Source organism: Vanellus vanellus (genome assembly GCF_965231255.1).
Source record: "Vanellus vanellus genome assembly, chromosome: 8".
In the NCBI taxonomy this organism is placed as follows: Eukaryota; Metazoa; Chordata; class Aves; order Charadriiformes; family Charadriidae; genus Vanellus; species Vanellus vanellus.
Genome location: NC_138913.1, coordinates 27142954 through 27163326, shown reverse-complemented (window position 1 = coordinate 27163326; position 20373 = coordinate 27142954). Strand labels below are relative to the sequence as shown.

Genomic DNA, 20373 nt, shown 5'->3' with positions numbered 1-20373 from the left:
TTTTGTTGCATGGTACCCAAGTGTTCACACATTTATTTGATGTGACCAGTGACGGGTTGGTTCTTTCTGCATGTTTTGGCTACTAACTTAGGTCCTTGAGATCGGTATGCTCTTTCTGTTCCTTTGCTTTGGCCTTTAACAGTCAAAGCAAGCAATTTGCATTTCTGGCTAATGGTCTGTAGTTGTTTCTCTCCATAACTCTGTGCCTGCTCATTATCCTGTCATGCTCTGATAGCTTTTTGGCACATGGTTTGAGGTTCCGTATATAACCATCAGGTTTGTAATCCTTCTGGTTGGTTTCCTCCTCTCTTTGTAACTGGCTGACTAGTCTGTAACCGTTGCTTGGCCACCTGGAATTTCTCCCCTGCCTTTCTTCTTAGGTAAGGTTTTCTCTTTTCTTCCAGGACCTGGGTGTGACCAAAGTGGGTCACATGAAGAGGATACTGCACGGGATCAAGGAGCTGAGTCGGAGTACTCCTGCCAGCGAGGTTTAGCCTCTGTTTTCACAGCCTGTGTCTACCATTCCCCTTAACTGCACAGCAGTCACCTCACAGAGCAGATGTGCTCACAACTGTTTCTACTGAACAGCCAAACTGTACCTGTTCAGAGCTCATATCAACCAAGCATGGTGCTACCTTTTTTCCTGTGGGGTACGGCTGCATCCAGTCAAGAGGCACCTTATCTGCAGTCAGGCAGAGCCTCCCGGAAGAGAACTCACTTGCTGTTTGAAGAACCATGTCGTCTGATGTGGCAAGTTCTGGTTCCAGTGACAGTGCAGGACTCCTGAGAATTGCAACACAGCTACCTTTACTGGATAACTTCATCACAGTAGAATTATTCAGGGCAAATGATATATTGGCCAGTCTTAGTTCAGGAGCATTTGACCGTCTTTTCAGACCCCAAACTTTCCCGCTCATCTGTGTATCACACCTGTGTATCACACCTGTATCTTAGAGCATTTAAGTGGGACAAATCTTGTCCTTGTGTCTTACTAATCCCTTTTTAATGCACCTGTGGTTGCATCCGATTTTCGTCAGAAATTCAAAGCCAGTACAGACCTCTTGCCAATGAATACCCAGTGATTCTCACTCACTTATGCCTTGCAACAAACAATGCATGTGGTTCAAACAGCAGTTCACACCAGCTTGCAGGGTCTTCTGCAGGGCCTGGCTCTCCTCTTCCAGCCAGTGGCAATGGTACAACCTTTAAGTTTTCAGGCATCGCAAACAATTGTTCAAAAATTCTTGGCAGTAAGAAAAGAAAAAATTCTGGAGAGCTGAAAGATTACAGGAGATCAGCTCTGACATTCCCCCTTCTGAATTCATCTTCAGGAGGTGAGATGAAAGGGAGAGGAACGCTAACTAGCTGTTTGGGCTGTGCGAGAAGTGTAACGTAATGGAGTGAGAAATGGAACAATTTGCTCCGTCTTGGTGGGGGGAACAGCATGACTGGCAATGGCCAGGAGCAGCTTCCTGCCCATTTAGTGCCACCTTTGTGGCCACAGACCACAGAGCTGTTTCTTTACTTCAACTTGCAGTGCAGAAAACTGTTTCTGTCACAAGAGATAATGATTTATCTGTCGTACTTGCATCTTTTCGCCTGTCTTGGTTCTAGTGGCTTTTCCACCTTGCTTCTCTCTCTTGCTGCCTTGCTCCTTCACTCCAAGGTGGATACCAAAAGATTAGGGTGGCTCAGTCCTCCTGGGTTGTACCCCTGAGAGAGATACTGTGTGCTGTCAAACATCAGGGCTTCCGTAAGAGCACTGAGAGAAAGAGGGTTGTTACTGAGCGGATGAGCATCGTAATGAAAACTGGAGTGAATTGGTAAATTGCCTTTGGTACCACCAGCAGTGGAGCATGGAAAAATTAGTGCCTCTGAATCAGAGTTCCTAGATGGCCTTCAAATTTCCACTGTATTGCCTGACCCCAATCGGGTGACTGTTAAAGCCCGAAGACCAGCATGCATAGTTATATTGCCATGTTTATCACTGCGAAGGGAATTTGGGAACATTCAGTGCTGTAAAACTGGAGAGACAGCATGAATTTTTAATTACTTTGTTGTTTTGTATGTATTTATTTGGTTTTATTATTGCAGAGTGGCACCTTTCTGGCTATGGTTGCAGACAGAAAAATGGCCACATACACAGTGGCATAAAAGATAATTTCCTGAGGACATCATTCTTTGTTATTTGTAAGGATTTTATCAAATTGACATCAGCTCTCTAGTCCAACAACAGTCAGTCAAGTTGTTTTATGTAAAGACTTGTCAGCTTAAGAAGGTCATGGGCTGATTTCATGCTGGGCAAACTCAATTGCATTCTTTAAGATTTCACAAAGGATTGTTCTGACTCTCACTATCTGTTTTTTGATTACTTGTCATTCACCCATGTGTCTCTTCTCAGTCTAGCGAGCGACAGGGTTTGCTCATAAGAAGTTAACAGAAGACTAAACATGCTTGATCTGCCTAGCAAAATTTCTGATATGAATACTGTGAGGACTGAGCAAAAAGTATGTTCAGCTTTGCCCTGAATTTGTTTCTCCTATCTATACATTGGCAATTGCTTCCATAGCCATATTTTTTCTTTATCAGTACAGCCCCCCCTCACCGTATTGAATTCCTGAGGTATCAAATAAGTAAGAATTGTAGACATACTGTATTTTCCCATTTGCTTGTTGAGGCACAGAGCAGTGTCTGCATTAAGAATGAGGAGAAACCTCCACTAAGGAGAGGTCCAGGACACAGCCATCCTCGCTGGTGACAGTAAGGTGCAGCCCACTGCCTCTCCCCAGGAGTATGCACAGTTAGGACATTCATGTGCCTGCCCAGGAGAGCACAGCAGGAAGCATAAGGCAGGTGATAACTCTGGAGAAGAGGTGAGATCTGTGTTTGTTCTTGTACACGGTGAAGGAGCTGTTCTTGCTGTGAAGTTTGTCCGGGCAACCTTATGGTTAAACGTGCATAAACAATATGCACTTGCCTTGCATAATTCCTGGGGGATTAAATTCCTGCCTCAATAGAAACAGCTCCTCTCTTCCTGCTCAGAGGAACAGGGGAATCCAAAGAGTTTATAGATTCAGGCGTATTCCTTAATTCGTGCCATATCTGAAGAGGCCTTACGGCCATTAGCTATCTACTGTGAGCGATGATGCCTGCACAGACCAGTCTTCATTTCTTTTATGATCTGTCATGTTGATGGGTTCAGATCCTTTTTGTGTACGTGCACGTTTTATCAAAGGTTTCATAGCCAGTATATTCCTATCTATTGCTTACCGGAGGCAGGGAGGGAGTTCTGCCTTCTTTTAAGAGCTAGAAAATGGGATCCACATTTAACTTGAGTGCCTTTGAATATGTATTAAGCTCTATGTGTCTCACTGGGAATAATGCAGATTTCTGTTGCAGAGCTTTTGTGTCAAATGTTAGTGAGAGCTATCTGCAAAGTAGGGAGCCAGGCTGAACTTCTGGCTTACATTATTATGAGTTCCTCTTCTGGCATCTAATAATTTTTGTGGGAGAGAAACTCAGGAAAGACAATTAGTAAAAAAAATCTGCTTTACCAAAAAAGAGACTCTCCTGCAGTCTCAGGTAAAACACCAGCTTGAGAGAAGCTAGAACTGCACATATTGCGCATATGTTTAGTCTCTTAAAAAATGCTACTCGTGTGAAAGCCATGCAGCACCTTCTGTTTATCATCCCTCACCCTTGGCAGTGATGCTGGGGCAGTGTCTGCTGTGAGCTTCTGCTAGGAAGAGATTTTACTATGTAATCTCACATTCTGGCACTGCCCTGGATATTTAACTTTAATGGCAGATTCTGGGGAATAACATACCCTGCGTTACGATATTTCGGTTCAGTGGGAGTGCGTGCGACGGAGCCTTGAGGGAAGTTTGGCCCCGCTGTCAGTGGCGTTCAGCTCTGGGCTACCTTCGGGAGGGCTCTTAGCGCTAATACAGTCTTTCTGGTTTTGCTTGTGGGATCTTAGTGCTGAGAGCAGGCGTCCCCGCTGCGGCAGGAGCCGGCTCTTTGCAGCAGAGGGGAGCTGTGCCGCTGGGTGCCCAGAGGAGCCGGCCTGGCCGGGCTGCGCAAGAGCCAGGCATTTGGGAGCCCCCAGCGCTGCCGAGGCCTTCAGTGCCAGTCCTGGGAATGTTTCAGCACCCAAATCATATGGAAAGCTTTGTTTTAGTATTATTTAAAAATGTGCATATTGTCTATGTGATTTAAAAAAGGACTGTTTACACAAAATATTTTGCATCTTAACATGTGCGTACTGTAAAAAGAAAAAAGAGGAAAGGATGAAAAATGATGTTTTTCTACAAGTGTCAGCAGTGACTGCATGTCTATATCATCGTCCACCCACCGTTGTTCCTCAGGGGTCTCCCCGCCATTCCTGTGATCCTGTCAAAAGCATAGGGAAGCAAGTGAATCCCTGTACAGTCTTGGGAAGAAGGTTTTGTGCCTTAAGAATGGGACCTGCTTCCCTCCTATTTATTGTGTTAATTTATACAGTGATTACCTTGGAAATGTCTCTTGTAATTTTTTTTTTTTGTACATAGTTTACTGTTGATTGTTGTAAATAAGTTTTTCTTGTATATAAAGTAAACATGTTTCTGAGCTTCCAGTAAAGGTTCTCTGTTACTGATTTCATTGTGTGAGAGGGCTGCAGTGCCTGTCTGGTGGGAACTGGCTAATAAAAATCTGTGCTGTGATAAAATGGCTTTATCCTGAGTTGGATAAGAAGTTCAGAGCTGTTCCTTAGAGAGGAGTGAAATGGTAAATGTGATTGTTGTAGATTAGTTTTGTAGCATTTCTTTGTGTTGAATTAATTGGCATGGAGTAGAAGACATCGTGTAGTTTATTAGCTGTATCATGTGGTTTATTTTTATTAGCTATATCTCTGCAGCGAACAAAAGAAGAGTTGTTTTAAACATGATTATTTAGTTACCTCCATGTGCTTGTAGACCTCTCATCAGGTGTGGTGGTATGACCCCATCTTCTGGTCATGGTGGTACAGTGCCATGACGAGAGGGGAACAGTTGTTTTCTACTCCACTTGGGCTTCTGTGCATTCAATTTATTGCAGGCAATGTATACGGTAACTAGAATAAGTGAAAGTGCATTTACAAAAAATGGGAGAAGTGAATTTTCTCATGAAATGTTGCCTGTAAACTTGAAACTAAAAGATTCGGAGGTGTTTGGGTGAGCAGTCCATGGATTGGATTGTGACGAGCTTTCTCTTCCATCTGTACAGATTGATGTGTTTGTAAGATGCTGACAAGAAACTTCTGGCAGATTGCTTTTAAACTGAGAGGATGGTCGAAGAGTTCCATAGTACTGTTGAAAAGTAAATGGAAAGTAACTCATAACGGTCGTGAATATTTTCTGTGTGAAAAAGACTATTGTACTTGGTAGTTAAACTGAAGGATTTACTTTGTCTTTGTGAGGAGGGAATAGTTTATGTGACAGCAACATAAGAAGTCTTAATTATGTTATATACTGTTGCAAGATGAAAATAGTAATATTGATCATTAAAATGTTAGTTGCCTAGTCCTAGTAATAATAAGAAAAGAAAAATTATTGCCTTTGCTCTCACACACACTGGACCTGAGTGTCAAGCTCTGCGTTAAGTAGCACTACAGGAAACACGCAAAGAAAGCAGCAGCAGAGAGACAGAAGATGTGCTTACTCCTCTGATACAGGTAATTTGTTTTGTTTTGTTTTGTTTTTTATTTATGTGGCAGAAGCCAATAGCAAGAAACTCTTTGCCCCCCTCAATGTATCTTTACTGAGATATCGGACCTGCTCAGGGCTGCCATCCTCTTGGCTTGATTGGTAATTACCTAATGGATCTTGGGAGGGTGGAGTGGGTTTGGAGAGAGATGTGCTGTAAAGATCTTGAAGTGCCAATGAGCCTTTTTTAAAAAATGTATTCTGCTGCACTTCCCCTTGCCCTATGTGTTGTTGGGTTGAGTTTTTTAATGTGTTTCGTTTTTTTAGTACAGTGTAAAGGGTCGGGAGAGTAGAGAAGTCGAGGAAATCTGCTCCCACTGAATGGACAGCACTGGAGACAAACAGGTTTAGAAGAAGGCTGGTCTATCCTTGCCTGTAAAGCAGTTTCAGAGTCATAAGGTAAATTCCTTGTTTGGCTGCTCTGTGCCTGGTTGGGATGAATAGCTGCACCCACCAGCGGGGCCTTGAGCAGTGTGAGGTGTTTAATTCTCACAAGGGTGGAATGGAAAGGTTCTGAGACCGCAGAAAGTGACATTTTGTGTTAACAACAGCTAAAAGATGCATTGTAACTAGCAACTTCTGTCTGAAGAGTTCCAGCATTTTGCTGGCTTACCAAATGACCTGGAAGGTAGTGAGCCATCGTGTTTTCACAAGAAAGGAAGAGGTGGGGGAGTTCGCATATGACGTAAAAGACATGTCGCTTCTGTTGACTTCAGGGTAAAGTCCGAGTGAGTTGTGGCCTGTGGCTTTCCCTCGAGGAAGCAGGGAAGGGTCGGCTTCAGGCCTCTCATCTTTCCTTAGGAGCAGGTTAGCCGGTGGGCTGCGCTGCCGATGGGAGGAGTTGGAGCAAGTGGTAGGTGCCCCTTTGTTAAAGGCTGTGCCAGCTGCAGCCTCCAGCGGATGCCAGCAGGAACCAACCAGGCCAGTAACAGGCTGGGCGGGAATGTGATGGGGGCAGCTTGCTCTCTGCACAAGTTGTCAAATTCCTCTCGCTGCCAGGCTGCAAACTGGATGCGCAGCAGCACTTCCCCAGCAGCCTGTGAGGAGGTGCTCTGATCTGCCTCCCTGCGCGCAGGCTCCCCACAGGGAGCTGTGCCTTCCTGGCCACGCGTTTCTGGGCTCCTGTGGGAGCTGTGCAGAACCTCAGCCTCAGAGGACCCTTCCTCTTTGAAGAGCAGCTCGAGGAGACATAATTCAGTGTGGTTTCCTAAGGAAGCGGAAGCGGTCTGGTTTGTCTGGTGCTGTGTGTATCAGCCTGTCTTTCCCCTTTTAATGCCTATTTGGAACTTACTGTCTCATGTCAGATGGTTCATGGGGAGACATGGCTCACAGAACATTACGTTTCTACAAGTCTTGCAAGGAATCAGTAGCCAGGATGAGAGGGAGACCTTGGGAGTGCTCTTTTGCAGTGAGAGGCTCTAGTGCTCATAGTGCTCATATAGGAAGTAGACCTACTGCTTTGATTGGTCAGTGAACTATTCAGATTTGGGCTTGCTACAAAGCTTTTAGCTTTTTTATACACAGGGGAGCCAAAAGAGTGAAGCCGGCAGTCTGGTGCGCTCTTTCCCTTCAGGTTGTAAGCGGGGATATCTTGTTGTGAAATTTGAAAGATCCGTGATACTTTTTTACTTCAAGGAGGTGATTTCCTTCAATTATTAATACCTGTTTAGTAACACTGTGATTCAGAACTCTCTACAGTGTTAATTAAAATAACGTGGAGCCTCTGTCTTGCCAATCTCTCGTGAAGTTTCTCTGTTTTTTCCTCTTTCCCCTCTTCTAGCCCTCCTCAGAGAAATCACTACTCTTTAATGAAGGTGAACTAGCAAGCAGTGATGCCAACACTGTAATCGTTTAGATTGAAATGGCTACCTGGCATTCAAAACTGGGCAAATCTTGAAGTATCCTGGAGCATCTTTTCTTCTGCATCTCCTCTGTGCCTGGAGTCACCTGAGAGCCCAAGTGCTGGCTTTTAAAATACATATTTTTGCACTGCAGTAGCAAGAGAAATGGGAAAGCAGGAATGTAAACCCCCAAAACACACAGTCTGATGAAAAACAAAATTCATTCTTTCTGAGTATCAGTACAGGTTTAAAAAAAAATAGTTTTGGATGGTTTAGGTTGGCAGTTGATGTACACGTCCTGAATTTCCAACCTTTACCAAATCTTAGACACAAAAGCGTATTCAAAAGCATGTAACCTATGTGGTAGCAAAGCACTATTTCTAGATAGCCAGATCAGCTACAAATATGAGTAGTACGTGGAATATATGGTACTACAGTTGTTTCTTTTTAGATTTCCTGTTTTATGTTTCTTGTCTTCAGGCGTGTTTCATAAACATTATTTTCAGCAAAAATCTGTTATCATTAATCTCAGCTGAAATTTTCTTGTTGAATGGCTGAATTGAGGATAAAGAATATATTAGTAGAGCTTTGCAGTGCACACATCTGCCTCAGCTGTAATTTTGGATGCCGCAATTATTATTTTTTTTTTTTTTAGCACAAGTCCCAGATGGATGAACTTTGAAACCTTTGTTTAAAGAGAGCTTGTTTTCAAGACAGTCCATGGCCAAGTTTGTAAGGGAAAAAGAAAAAAAAAGTTTTATAAGCAGTCGGTGCTCTCCTAAACAGTCTCACTGGATGTGAGCTGAGATCCTGGGAAGGCTCACCTTTTCCTGACACCCAGTGGCACTTTCTCCAGTGAAGGACCCCTAAGGACACGTGGTTGCACAGGTAATTTGTGTGAAGATGCTGGGTGCTGTACAGCTTGCAGAGGTGCCGCTGCACAAACTCCTTTCAGAAAAGGGGAACATGCTGGTTTGTACCATCTCCGATGCAAGAAAACTTCTGAAAAAGATTGTGTTTTTTCTCTAAAATGTTTAATATTCAAAATTCAATCGAAGATTTTGTGCTGATGACAGCCGATCCAGTACACCAAAATATGGAGCACGCTGGTACAAGCTTTTTGCCCTGCCTCCTCCCAGCTGGCAGCTGGTGGGGCAGGCACGGCCTGCTCATGGCTGTAAGGGGGATAGTTGTCTTGGCTGTTCTGGGATGGAAACTTTGACGAGTAAGTAAAGTGGGAGGACTCTTAAAAATCACAATATGTGCCTCTTTTAGGTGATTGTGTGCTGTGAGAAGCTGGTAGGATCTTGGTAGGATCTCTCAAGACACTTCAGCATTGGTGTGGTTATGCTTACAAACTAAATATAACTGCTCACCAGAGAATTAGAAGAAAAAAAAAAAGAGAGAGATTTGAAAAAGGCCGAGTGGATGCCTCAGCTGTTTCACTTTTCTGCTGCATGCAGGTAAATTGTCAAGCTCCCCCTGAGCACTGTTTGTTTAATGACTAAAAAGAAACCACTTCATGTCACTCCAAAGAGTAAATATTGCAAGTTATGGATTAACTAAGTTCCAGCAGAGCTCATGGCGGAAGAATAGATCACGCTGATTCACACTGAATAAAGAAAGCAGTAAGTGTTTCAAAAGTATTGTATCCTTCGGGATTTCAAAGTACAGCTTGCTTTAATGAAGCATAAAACTTGTCAAAAATGTCCGGTGACAAGGGGAGGATGTCGGGGCAGACAAGGAGTGTTCTGGGGGAGCTGCTGGTGGGTTAAAGGGAACTAGGAAACCAGTCTGGAGGGCCTCTGATGAACGGCTGCTTTGGAGCTGTAATCAAAGAGAAAGTCATGGCACAACACAGCATTCAGCAAAGGAGCTGCTCTGAGAAAAACAAGTGAAAGAGCTAGCTGAGCCGTCTGAATAGAAACTGCAGCACGGGGGTTGTGCTGCAGCTCAGCAGCGTTCTCTCCTTTAGGTGACTCCTGCTGCAGTATGTGGAAGCTCATCACCGTAGGGGTGCTGCTGGCTGCTTGCTCTTCACGAGTCTGTAGTACCTCAAGTAAGTTTTCATTTTAGAGGTACCCTTCACCCTTTTCCAGTCGCTGCAAGTGCGTTTCCTGCTTCTCTGTCAGTCACAGGGAGTGGCTGGAATCATTCCCGTTAGGGGGGTTTGAATTCCTCTAGCAGAGGTTCACAGACAGTGCTGGGCCGTGATGGCTGCCTGGTCACAGCCCTCCTGAGCCCTGCGAGCTGTCTGACTATCCCGGGGCAGAGGCTGGAGCTTGCTTCTGCAGCACAGCACTGACAGCCCATGGTTTCTAGGGCAGGCTGTCTTGCTGCGCTGGAGAGGGGCTATTGCTCTGAGAAGTGCCCTTTGGGAAGCACCAGTGCCAGTTTTCAGCCAGCTCTTTTTCTTGTTTGTGCTTTCACGTTTTTGCTTCAGTATTTTACAGCAATAAAGATGCAAACCAAGTCCTGAAAATCCAGAAGCGGGCAAACTCTTTTCTGGAGGAGCTCAAACCAGGCTCTGTGGAGCGCGAGTGCATTGAAGAGCGGTGTGATTTTGAGGAGGCCAGTGAGATATTTGAAACCAAGGAAGCAACAGTAAGTTGGTTTTTCTAAGGATGAACATCAGACTTTACCAATTGTTTGTTTTCTTAAAGTATCGCTATCCAGAGCATAGTAGATCTTGCTGTCAGCACTGAATGTGCATCACTCCTGACTCCTACGGTGTAGGCATGGTTTTGAATGTAATCGTGTTACAGTGATTGTCAAGTTACCATCTGTATGGGCTGCAAAACTTGGCTGCCTCATGCATGTCCCACCTGACCTAACTGTGAGGTTTAGGTCCCAGCCAGGTAATGCCACTCCCTGCTTGACCCCGTTGGCTATTCTTGCTGCCACTGAATTTTTCCCAGTCCTTCTAGTCCTTTTCCCTCTGTTGTACATTCTCCAGCTCTAGCTGCCTTTCACTGTTTCTCCCCAGTCTCCCACCTGTGCCTGGCAAACGTTCCTCTTATCACTAGGTCTTTCTTCTTCTCCAAACCTCATATTTTCAATTGGACACTACCTTTATTGTGAACATCACTGATTCCTGCCCCTTTCCACACCCAATCATTGTGTTGGCTTGGACTTTTTCTTATTGTGTTAAGCAGAGTAGACTTGACACATAGGATGAACCAGTCCTTGCTGTCCCGTAGACCCCAGAGTGGAGTGGGGTCTTTCTTCACGATGCCGACATTTTGTCTAACTGAGCACAAATGAATTGTGTGTTCAACAACACAGGTGACACTTACCTGGCAGTAAGAGACAAGAAAACAGAGAAGCTGTGGGGATATTGAGGGATTGTGGTGCTGGTGGGTCCGCAAGTGGGGCAGGGGGATCTGTGCCGAGTACGGGCAATACATGAGCATTTGAGTTGGCCAGTTTTGTTGGTTTGTAGTGCCAGTCACTATGCTGTCAAGGAGAATGACACCAATGCTGTTGACCAGGATGCTGTGCTCTGTTGGCCAAGACCATGATACACTTTAAGTCCCTTGATTGTGGAAAATCTGCTCCTAGCCTTAATGAAAGTTTTCTTTCTCCACAGCGAAATTTTTGGAGCAAGTATGTAGGTAAGTAGAAGACTTTCCTAATAATTTCTCTGTATTTCCTCAAGAGTAACTAGTATTCAGCCTTCCTGCTGCCATGTGTCACATACTGATTCAAATTCTCATTCTATCTTATACGGGGTTTGCAAAAAATGTTTTCCTGTCCTATCATACAAGCAACCTCCCTAAAAAACTTGAGGTGCATCTGTGCCTACCATCAGTCGTCTCCCTAGAGCTAAGGCACTGGGCAAAAGTGCTCCCTGCTACTCTAACCCTGCCTGACGTGGTCCAGAGAGGATCCCCACCCTGCTTTTCACTTCCGCAGTAACCTGCCTCTGCCCTGTCTGACTCAGGTTTTGCTCCTTCTTCCCACTCTGCTCGCTTTGCAGCTGTAATTCAGAACCCAAACAAATACCCCTGTCTCTGGGCCAACACCGTGGAGGTATCGCCATTCGGTGGCAGAAACCATGGATGATGCTTGGGAATCTGGGGAGGGTCTGTTTGTGTTAATGTTTGATCTGTGAGCTCTGTAGGATTTTGGAGACTGCGTTTTCCTGCCTCTGTTTCAGATGGAGATCAGTGTGACCCAGAGCCTTGTTCCAATGGGATCTGCAAGGACAACATTGGAAAATTTTCCTGCATCTGCAACAAAGGCTGGGAAGGGGTTTTGTGCAATTACGGTAATTAATCCACTATAAAATAACATTCTTCGTGATCGGGATCTCCATGTAATAAGGGTGGACACTTTTGTCATTGCACATATACTTGCTTTCTTTACTAATGTGATTTCTCTTTTTCTTCATGATGTGGTAAAAGGATTATCTGCAGTTATCTAAAGCAAAAGGAACTTTGTGTTGCTGTGGGAGAGCTTTGGAGATCTGAGATACCTAAATTTTACAACAATACTGGAAATAATTTTGTAACGCAGGGCTTTCACTTACTTTAGAACAGTCAGCACAGGGGCGATGGTGGGGTTTTTTACAATATAGGGGAAAAAACAATCCACTGGAAATATTTGATTGTCATTACTGTGGCAATTTCTTCCTGGACAAAAGCTGGATAGTATATTTAGGGATCACTGCCTTATTCTGGGCCGGGGTCTATTTGCTGTCTCAGGGCCCGAGTGCCATTAAAGCCCACAACCATCATCCCAAATCCATTGTCAGTTGTTGCTCACTTAAATCATGATGTCATTTTGCCACTTTACCTTCCTGTGACTCTTTGGCTTTCCAGCTTCTCATGTCTCTCTTGCTGTTCTTTTTTTCTGCAGAGGTCAAATATACCAACTGTTCTGTCAATAATGGAGGATGTGAACATTTCTGCAGGGATGATCCTGCCAACCAGCGCCGCTCTTGCAGCTGTGCATCTGGGTATCAGTTGATGAATGACCATACCATGTGCAAGCCCGTAGGTAAGAGGAGGATGTTCGTAGTCCAGATTTGATGGAGAATTATTCAAACATGACATAAGAGGGGTTTAAGGGAGAATTGTCTGCAGTGCACTTTGTACTGGTTTTCAAAACATCCATTCCACGCGGAGTAACTCTGCATCTGCATTTCCCAACTCCGTACCCACTTTATGGCCTTTAACCTGTGTTTGCCTCACAGAGACGTGCAGGGGAATCAGGAAAAGCATTGAGGGACTTCCATGAAGCCACTGGATAGTATTGCCTAGCTTAGAGAGATGGAGGGAATGCTGGAGAAAGAGGTTTTGTATTGGGTGATCTGGTCTTTGCTAGTTAACCTCTCTGCACCTCCTGTAGTGGAGTTCCCCTGTGGAAGAGTGAAAATGGACTACATTGAAGCCAAAGCAGGATTCAATATTCGGCTCATTGAGGGAAAAGCAGGAAGAAGGGGAGACAGTCCTTGGCAGGTAAGGTGAAAGTTTTTCACCACAGATAGTTCAGGCTCTTCCCGAACAGCTCTGCCTGCCTCGCTGCTCCAGAAAGGCTCCTACGTTGCTAGACATCACAGAGAAAGGGGAGACCTCGCAGAGCTTATCGTGGAACTAGTGAATGCATATAGGGGCACCTGATTCTTTTTCGCATTAAAGGCCCTTTCACACCGTAGCATGAGAGTTGCAGCCTGAGATGACGCACTGTCTTCTGGTGTGCTGTGGACACAGGAATAATCCCCTGATTTGAGCTCTGTGTTTCAAAGCTTTGAGGTACCAAAGTGCTTCTTTGCAGTGACCAGCATTGTCCCATGCTGATTTGGATGAAGCCAGCGCTCATTCAGGAAGAATATTCAAACCTTTTCTGTAGGTGTTCCACAGAGACCTTATTCATAGTGCTTTTGTCCCACTATAGAGCTCTGGCTTCAGTGAATGTGACATACTTTGGTGCTTGACGTGTCTGGGCATTTTGCAGCCACAAAGAAGAATGTGTCTGGTATTTTGTGAGCCATGCTCCATGCAGTGGCAGACCTCTCTTTTTTTTTTTTTTTGTTTTGTTTCAGATTATGCTGCAAAATAGCAAGGGGAGATTTCTGTGTGGGGGTGTTCTCATCCATCCGTCTTGGGTCCTAACGGCAGCACACTGCACCGAGGCAGAAGAGGGGCTCAAAGTAAGACTTGGTATGGAAAAAAAAAGTCTGTCCTTTTTTTTTTTTAAATATAACTGTTTCATTCCTAAGGTTTATAATATCAGGAGAAAGACCAGCAGGCTGTGAAGACAAAAGTCCTTCTTGGTTGTAGGAGTAGGTTGTCTAGGAAGTAGACCTATGCACCTTAGTACAAAACAAAAAAGTTTAGTAAAAATCTGATTTCATTTGAGCCACTATCAACCTTACTATGGAAGAGAGCTGATGTCTTCTGAGCACTGCTTCTTGTCTATAAAATAGAAGGACTTGGTCTCTTCTGCTTGTTTTTTTTCTGGTGATGAAAATATTCAAGATCATCCCAATACTGAAAAAAAAAAAAAAAGTCTTGACCCCAGGAGGAGAATGTCACAGTGCCTCTTCCTGCCTCTTCACACATTTGAACACCGTTACTTAAGAGAGTTTCAGTAGAGAAGGAGGAGAGGTGCTGCAGAATGGCAACACTGCCTTTACTGGCACTGCTGCTCTTAAGCATGAGAACATTTATGTCAAGTACACTACTGCTCCTGAATTAACGGACAAAAAAAATTGTTCTCTTCATATTTAAGTAGATTTTTTTTTTTATTAGTGTTTTCTATCCACTGTTGGTGGCAGAGGCATAAAAGCTCAACTGCTTTCTTTCTCCATTAGTGAAAAGATAGGTTGTTCCCAGTAATTGTGGAAAGTCTTGCAAATGTATTTTCTGTGTACATAGCCTTGGAAATATACTGCCTGTATGCATGTTCCACATACGCTGTGGATGTGCAAATGTTTGAGAACAGAGACAGTAAAGACGCATACGGGTACATATGTTTATGTACATTCTCCATTGTTCAACATAAAGGATGAATGGAAAAGCATATGATATACCCTTGGGTCCTCTTAGTGCCAGAATACTCACCTTTTCCACAGAGGGACATTAAAGTAGAAGTGCGTGTGGTAGTTTGGAAATATGCATACAGACTACACATCTCCAAGCACTTCACGTTACTAGTAAGTAATTTTCTTCCCTTTTAAGTGGTTGCCAATATGTGTATTTAGTTGTAATGAGGCCCAAGAAGAAGAAACCTGTTCAGTTTGCTTGGTAAACGATCTTGGAATGTTTTAGGGGAAAAGCAAGCATCAGATGTGGTGTTTGAATACTCTGCGTGCTAGGTACAGCTTTGAGTGTAACTTGAAGGGAATGGGTCAGTGGGAAAATGGTAACTAGGGGAAGTATTGAGGCTGCACTTTACTCCACCCTGACCTCGTACTGCAGGTCTTGGTAGAGATCTGTGGAGTCTGCCAAGCTTTCAGGTGGCATAGCCATGCCCCGAGCTCTGCAGGAAAGAAAGAAAGGGTGGGATCTGTCAAGAGAGTCCTGTGCTGTCCAAAGAAAAAGTGATTTTCAGTGGGTCAAGAAAAATGTCGGCACTTGAGAATGCTGATCTGAGAAGATTTTTTTTGTGACTTGAAACTCAAGAGACATCTCACCCATGAATTTGGGGTGTGTATACAGAGTAATTTATAGTGTAAGGATGACCAGGAATAGGGGCTCAGATTTCTTTCACTCTCCTAGCTGCCCAAAAGACTTTCCTTATTAACAGAGGAAGAAGCAAGTATGTGGTCATGGACTGTGAGCTGTGACACATGAGAGGAGAAGCCTTCTCATTCAGTCTCGAGCAATATTGCTGTGGTGAGATGGAAACCACAGAAGGGTCCTTTACTGTGGTATGGGGCAGGGGGTGTGTGGCACTGAGATGACCACAGCGTGTTACTTCATGAGAAGACGTTCTTCTCCAAATGATACTCCAGGTCAAGCAGAAGGGAACCTTTTTAAGACCCAGCCTAACATCACATGGTTGTCCTTTTACATGTATCTTTTGGGCATTTTACTGCCACCAGAAAAGCAGTTCTGATCAGAAAAATGCATGCTCTAAACCCTAGAGACATCTAGTGATGGAACAGCGGTTAGAATGGAGACATTACGATGTCTGTGGGGGCAGGTGTGAGCTCCGTGACAGCGATGAAGGTGTTCATACTGAGGCTGCAGAGGTGATATTCGACCTGCCTCTCTCAGGCTGAGATACCCAGCACTCTTCTGGACTCATCCCACTGCAGCTCTCTGCTGCAAAACTCTCAGAGCAAAACTGAAGTGGAAGCTTGCTTCTGGGTTTGCAGTCGTGAGCTTGGGGAGTAGTTGTGTAGCAGGCCTCACACGGCTTTTTAGTGTCTGAAGTGAAAAGTTAGACCTCGGAGTAGGTGGTGTTTTGGAAGATGGGTTTAAGAATAACCCAGTTTTCTTCTTTGTGGCTCTTGTTCATGCCTCTCCAGCTTAAAAGCATCCAGAAGTGTGTTCAGAGCTCCAAGAAAATAGAGCAGATAGGTGAATGTCATGATTCAATTCAAAATACTGTCTCTCCCTTCATAAAACAGGTCTCACTCTTCCCTTGTTTACGTAGAACTTCACAGTTAATATTTTTCTGCCAGTGACAAGATTATGACACTCATTGTGTGGAAGGAACTAGATACGTTTCACACAGCCTGTAGTTTCAGTACATCCGTGTGTGGATAGGGCTTCTGGAATTTGAAACTCTCGGGGTGAAAAACTCTACTGAGAAAGGAAGTATTCATGACCAAAAGTCAAAAGGGTTTTCTCCTGGGCTGGGGCGGGGAGAGCTGTAGCTACAGTAGCACCAGTGCGAAAGCTGTCACCCGCTTGTTTGTAGGTGTCTCAGGATACAGACAGTTCATGGCCATGCTTGCGTGCAGAGCACGTGAAACCTGGCAGAAAGTATGCTCCTACACAACTAAGCTGCCTTCCTCACAGGAGATGATCTGACAGTGTTCAAGTCCAGAGTTACTTCTGAGGCCTAAAGCAGTTTTGTATCTCTGGAGATGGGAATGAACCCCTGCCCCTAGTCAAACTAGTCAGCCCCCAACCACAGCGGCAGAAATAATTGGTCTGGAAGCCCAAGATCCAAAGCTGGGCTTAAGGGGTCTTTGGAGAATTTATTTCTGGAACTACTGTGGATCATAAAGTTTCTATGCTTGGAGTCACTGACTTTTTTACAGAAAAAAAAAAAAAAAAGCCAAACAGCTGCAGTATGTCATTGCCAGGCTCAAGCACAGGGGGAGCTTATGCTGAAGCAAGTGACTTCAGAAGACCTGGGTCATGCAGAGTCAGAGCAACTTGGCTTTAGAGTTTATATCTGGAGGCATTCAAATAAGACTGAAGGAAGGCGGAAGTTAACAGGGAGGTCGGGGGAACAAATTTGAAGGATAATATTGTGAATCACACATCTGAAAAGGTGGTGATAAAAAGCAACTTCCAACTCACCTAAGGAGAAGAAACCAAGAAGAAGGAAACCTAAGGAGAAAGGACCAAGAAGGAGAAAGGACACTTCTGCCACACACATGCAGCATGGGCGGAGGTGGGGCGTCAGCCTGGATGTCCTGCTGCCTCGTGTGCTGGGACATGTGCCTCCCAGCAGCTTAGATAAGCATAATGGACAGTTCCCCAAAGAAGTGTTTTTTTCCTGAAGTAGGCCTTGATATTTTAACCTTGATATGAAGCTTAAATTAACAACAGCACAGTTTAGAAATGTGACAGCCACTGATAATTATTCTTGGGGCTCTCTCTTCACAGCCTGTCAGAGAGATCTGTCTCTGTCTTGTCTTCTCCAGTGTATCACAAATGACTTGTTCTTGCCTTTCTGGCCTTTTTCAACTTAGTTGAAAAGTATGGCTTAGTGACCATGATCGTGTAGCGTGACCATGATCGTGTAGCACAAGTAATAACTGAGAAGTCAAAAATTCCTTAAAACACAGATGCGAGATTTCAGAAGCAAGTAGCCTTACCAGTCAGTCATCTTTATCTTAAAAGTCCCGAAGTTCAGTCGATTCAGGCGGTGGTTGTACAGCACAAAGCTCCTGTGCTGTTGCTGTGTGCTTGCTCTCCCAGCTTTTAACGCTGACTCCAAGAAGGTGGTTTTCCTCCTGAAGAAGACCTCCATAATACCATAATACCAACACAACAGGGTGTTTCAGTTTCTCAACTGATGACGATAGCTCTAGGATACTAATTCATGTAGTGCTGTATGTAGTCGTGATTTGGGTAAATACGGAAATGTACAGATTTGTCCATCTAGTAAGAGCACTGTTAACCTATAACATAAAATGAACAAACGTCTATATTACAAGGGAAGTGAAAACGTGAAGTACAGTCCTAAAGCCCAGTGTAATCCAGATGCCTTGGTGTTCAAGGTGAAGGAAGATTCAGCAGCATCTGTCATCTTCTTGTTTGCTCTTCCAGGTAAATTTCACCGTGTCCGTACTGAGGCAGAGGAGCAAACCATTTGGGTTGATAAATGTGTGAGCCACGAAAATTACACCAAGGAGACCTCTGATAATGACATAGCCATGCTGCACTTGGCTGAGCCCGTGATGTATAACAAATACGTGCTCCCTATCTGCCTTCCCACCCGTGACCTGGCAGAACAGGAGCTGACAAGAAGTGGGAAGCAGATGGTGGTAACCGGCTGGGGCAGCACAAGTGACGTTAACAACAATTACTCTACTTTCCTCAGTTATATTCAAATCCCTATAGTTCCCCGGAATGAGTGTGCCCAGGCGATGAGATTCGCTATCTCTGACAACATGCTGTGTGCTGGGAGCTTAGGGGACAAAAAAGATTCCTGCAGTGGGGACAGTGGTGGCCCTATGATCACTAAATATAAGGATACTTGGTTTTTGGTAGGACTGGTGAGCTGGGGCGAAGGCTGTGGAAGAAAGGAGAAATTTGGAGTCTACACCAAAGTTAGTCAGTATCTTGAGTGGATCCAGCACCGCATAGATGAGACGTCTGCTTCTTGGAAAGGTTGATTCTGATACTGAGAGTCTGGAATATTGTGGCTATGTGCTAGTGACAGTGTGCAGTGTAATGTACTGTCAGAGCTTCAGCATTAAATATTGAGTATGTGTTAACCTTGTGTACTGTTTTCCTTGGTACCTATTCTTTTTATGTCTTTTTTTTTCCCCTCTTTTTTACATTGTTTACATTGGTTAGTTTCCAGGTTATGTTGTTTATTTGTAGCATGGTCCTATGTAGCTGAGGTGCTGTATGGCATTGTAGAAAATAAGGTAGTCCATGTTCAGGTGACTCCGTCTTTGAAGTGTAAAATGACTGAATCGGTTGGGGCGGGGGGCAGGAGGGGACAGGGAAAAGTGTTTTAAAAGTCAACATAGTGATACAGTTCTGTCCTTTCAGCTTTACTCTACCGTATTATCCAAAGTAATTGTTTGGGTTTGCTCCGTATTTGTATGATTTTTCTTTCAGTACAATGAAACGTTAAGTATGTCATCACTGCCTCCACTCGTTCCCATCTTGCTCCGTTGCTCACAGATTAAGGTGATTCAGCAGATCACTGGAACTCTTCTGTGTTTTCTGTTCCTTGCACACTCGATGCCTGATTTTCCCCCTCAGACTTCCTTAAAAGTCAGTGGTAATTCTGCTGTTACTTTGAAGAGGTTGAATTGCAAGCTTTCCCATGCTCTGTTTCTTCTGTGGTCTATAAATTTCTTCTAATTAGCAAGCTAAGCAGACATTTTTGTTCATTCCTATTCTGGTGAATGCACTCAGCTGCAGGCTATGTTAGTGTTACTGATACTTACTGATAAATGTATTTGTGCGTGTGAGTTTGCATCTGTATCTCTTTGTGCGTATATTGGTAGATGAAATAAGGACACACAGCACCGGTAAGTTCATAGGATGTAGCAGTAGTCAAAATGAAGATTAATTTTTGCTTGTTTTTTATCTTAGCACCTAAGGCTGCTGAATATAATTAATCTTACAGAAAAAAGGTGAAATGAGCTCTGCTGTAGTGGTATACATTTCCAACATCTCAGTCAGGATTTGGACCCAAATTTGGATCAGTGAAGAAAGTCAGCCTGCTCTTGTGATGAGATTGTCAAATGAAGAAAACCTCAGGTACAACAAAATTGTATTAGAATTTGTAAAAAACTTAATGTGGTGTCAGCAAAGAAGTTTAATGCCTCTTAAACTTGTGGACTTAGTCTTGTTGACTTACATGCTTATTAAGCAAGTGCTGAAGTTGATTCATGTGCGAAAGAAGTAACAGTCAGGGTAAGGGCTTCACGTTGGAGGTAAGCTGAAACTGAAGTCTCTCTGTGTCACTGTCTCTATCTCTTTTTTTCTCTTTTTCCCCTCCCCTTTTTTATTTGGGACTGGGCGTAAGGATCAAGGAAAGATGCTTTGAACAGCAGCCGTCCAGCCAGGGCCGGCACCAAGAATACGTGCTTCTGAGAAGGCTGACGTTGCTGGTCATCGAATTACGAGGAAAAACATTATTGCATTCAAAGCCAGTAAAACATGGGTCTAATTAAAGGCAGAAATTGTTATGTCATTGAATAGCTGTGACTATTACAGGGCAGTATTTGCCTTCCTGCAGGTGACTGCTGTGGATCCTCCTACACACTCACAGCTCTGCATATTTCAACAGATGTTTACAGAGCAGCTTGTGTGTTTTCCAGATCAGTTGGTCTTACCTACTGAAAGATGATGGAGTGTCAGAAACCTCTCTTAAAAATTCCAGATTTTCCTGAAGAAATCTGTTGCAAAGAAGTGGCTTTTATTGTTGGAGGT

At 44.0% G+C, this 20373-nt stretch overlaps 2 protein-coding genes and 1 long non-coding RNA gene across 4 annotated transcripts in view; all 3 read left to right on the top strand.

Moving 5' to 3' along the window:
- Positions 1-1180, top strand: part of DGKD (diacylglycerol kinase delta) — a gene marked incomplete at its 5' end in the record, with an annotated part of 58898 nt that extends 57718 nt beyond the window's left edge. For both annotated transcript variants that reach the window (XM_082487289.1, XM_082487290.1), the window contains one exon: positions 405-1180. In XM_082487289.1, the coding sequence (XP_082343415.1) occupies positions 405-494 (90 nt within the window). In that variant the 3' untranslated portion in view covers positions 495-1180. The remainder of the gene's footprint in view (positions 1-404) is intronic.
- Positions 1181-4997: 3817 nt separating this feature from the next.
- On the top strand, positions 4998-8292 carry LOC309675055. The gene is made up of 3 exons (XR_014269445.1): positions 4998-5692; positions 5996-6122; positions 8220-8292. It is a non-coding gene; the product is annotated as an uncharacterized lncRNA (long non-coding RNA).
- A 618-nt stretch (positions 8293-8910) lies between these two features.
- Positions 8911-18679, top strand: PROC (protein C, inactivator of coagulation factors Va and VIIIa). The gene is made up of 9 exons (XM_082487258.1): positions 8911-9027; positions 9540-9623; positions 10008-10168; positions 11154-11178; positions 11724-11834; positions 12425-12565; positions 12917-13026; positions 13611-13728; positions 18025-18679. The coding sequence occupies exons 2-9, from the start codon at positions 9557-9559 to the stop codon at positions 18591-18593; spliced, it is 1302 nt and encodes a 433-aa protein (XP_082343384.1). The 5' UTR covers positions 8911-9027; positions 9540-9556; the 3' UTR covers positions 18594-18679.
- Positions 18680-20373: the final 1694 nt, after the last annotated feature.

Coding starts and splice junctions, on each gene's coding strand:
- PROC (XM_082487258.1), top strand. CDS start 9,557: ATGTGGAAGCTCATCACCGTAGGGGTGCTGCTGGCTGCTTGCTCTTCA. Junction 11,179..11,723: donor TTTTTGGAGCAAGTATGTAG/GTAAGTAGAAGA, acceptor CCTCTGTTTCAG/ATGGAGATCAGTGTGACCCA. Junction 12,566..12,916: donor TACCATGTGCAAGCCCGTAG/GTAAGAGGAGGA, acceptor CACCTCCTGTAG/TGGAGTTCCCCTGTGGAAGA.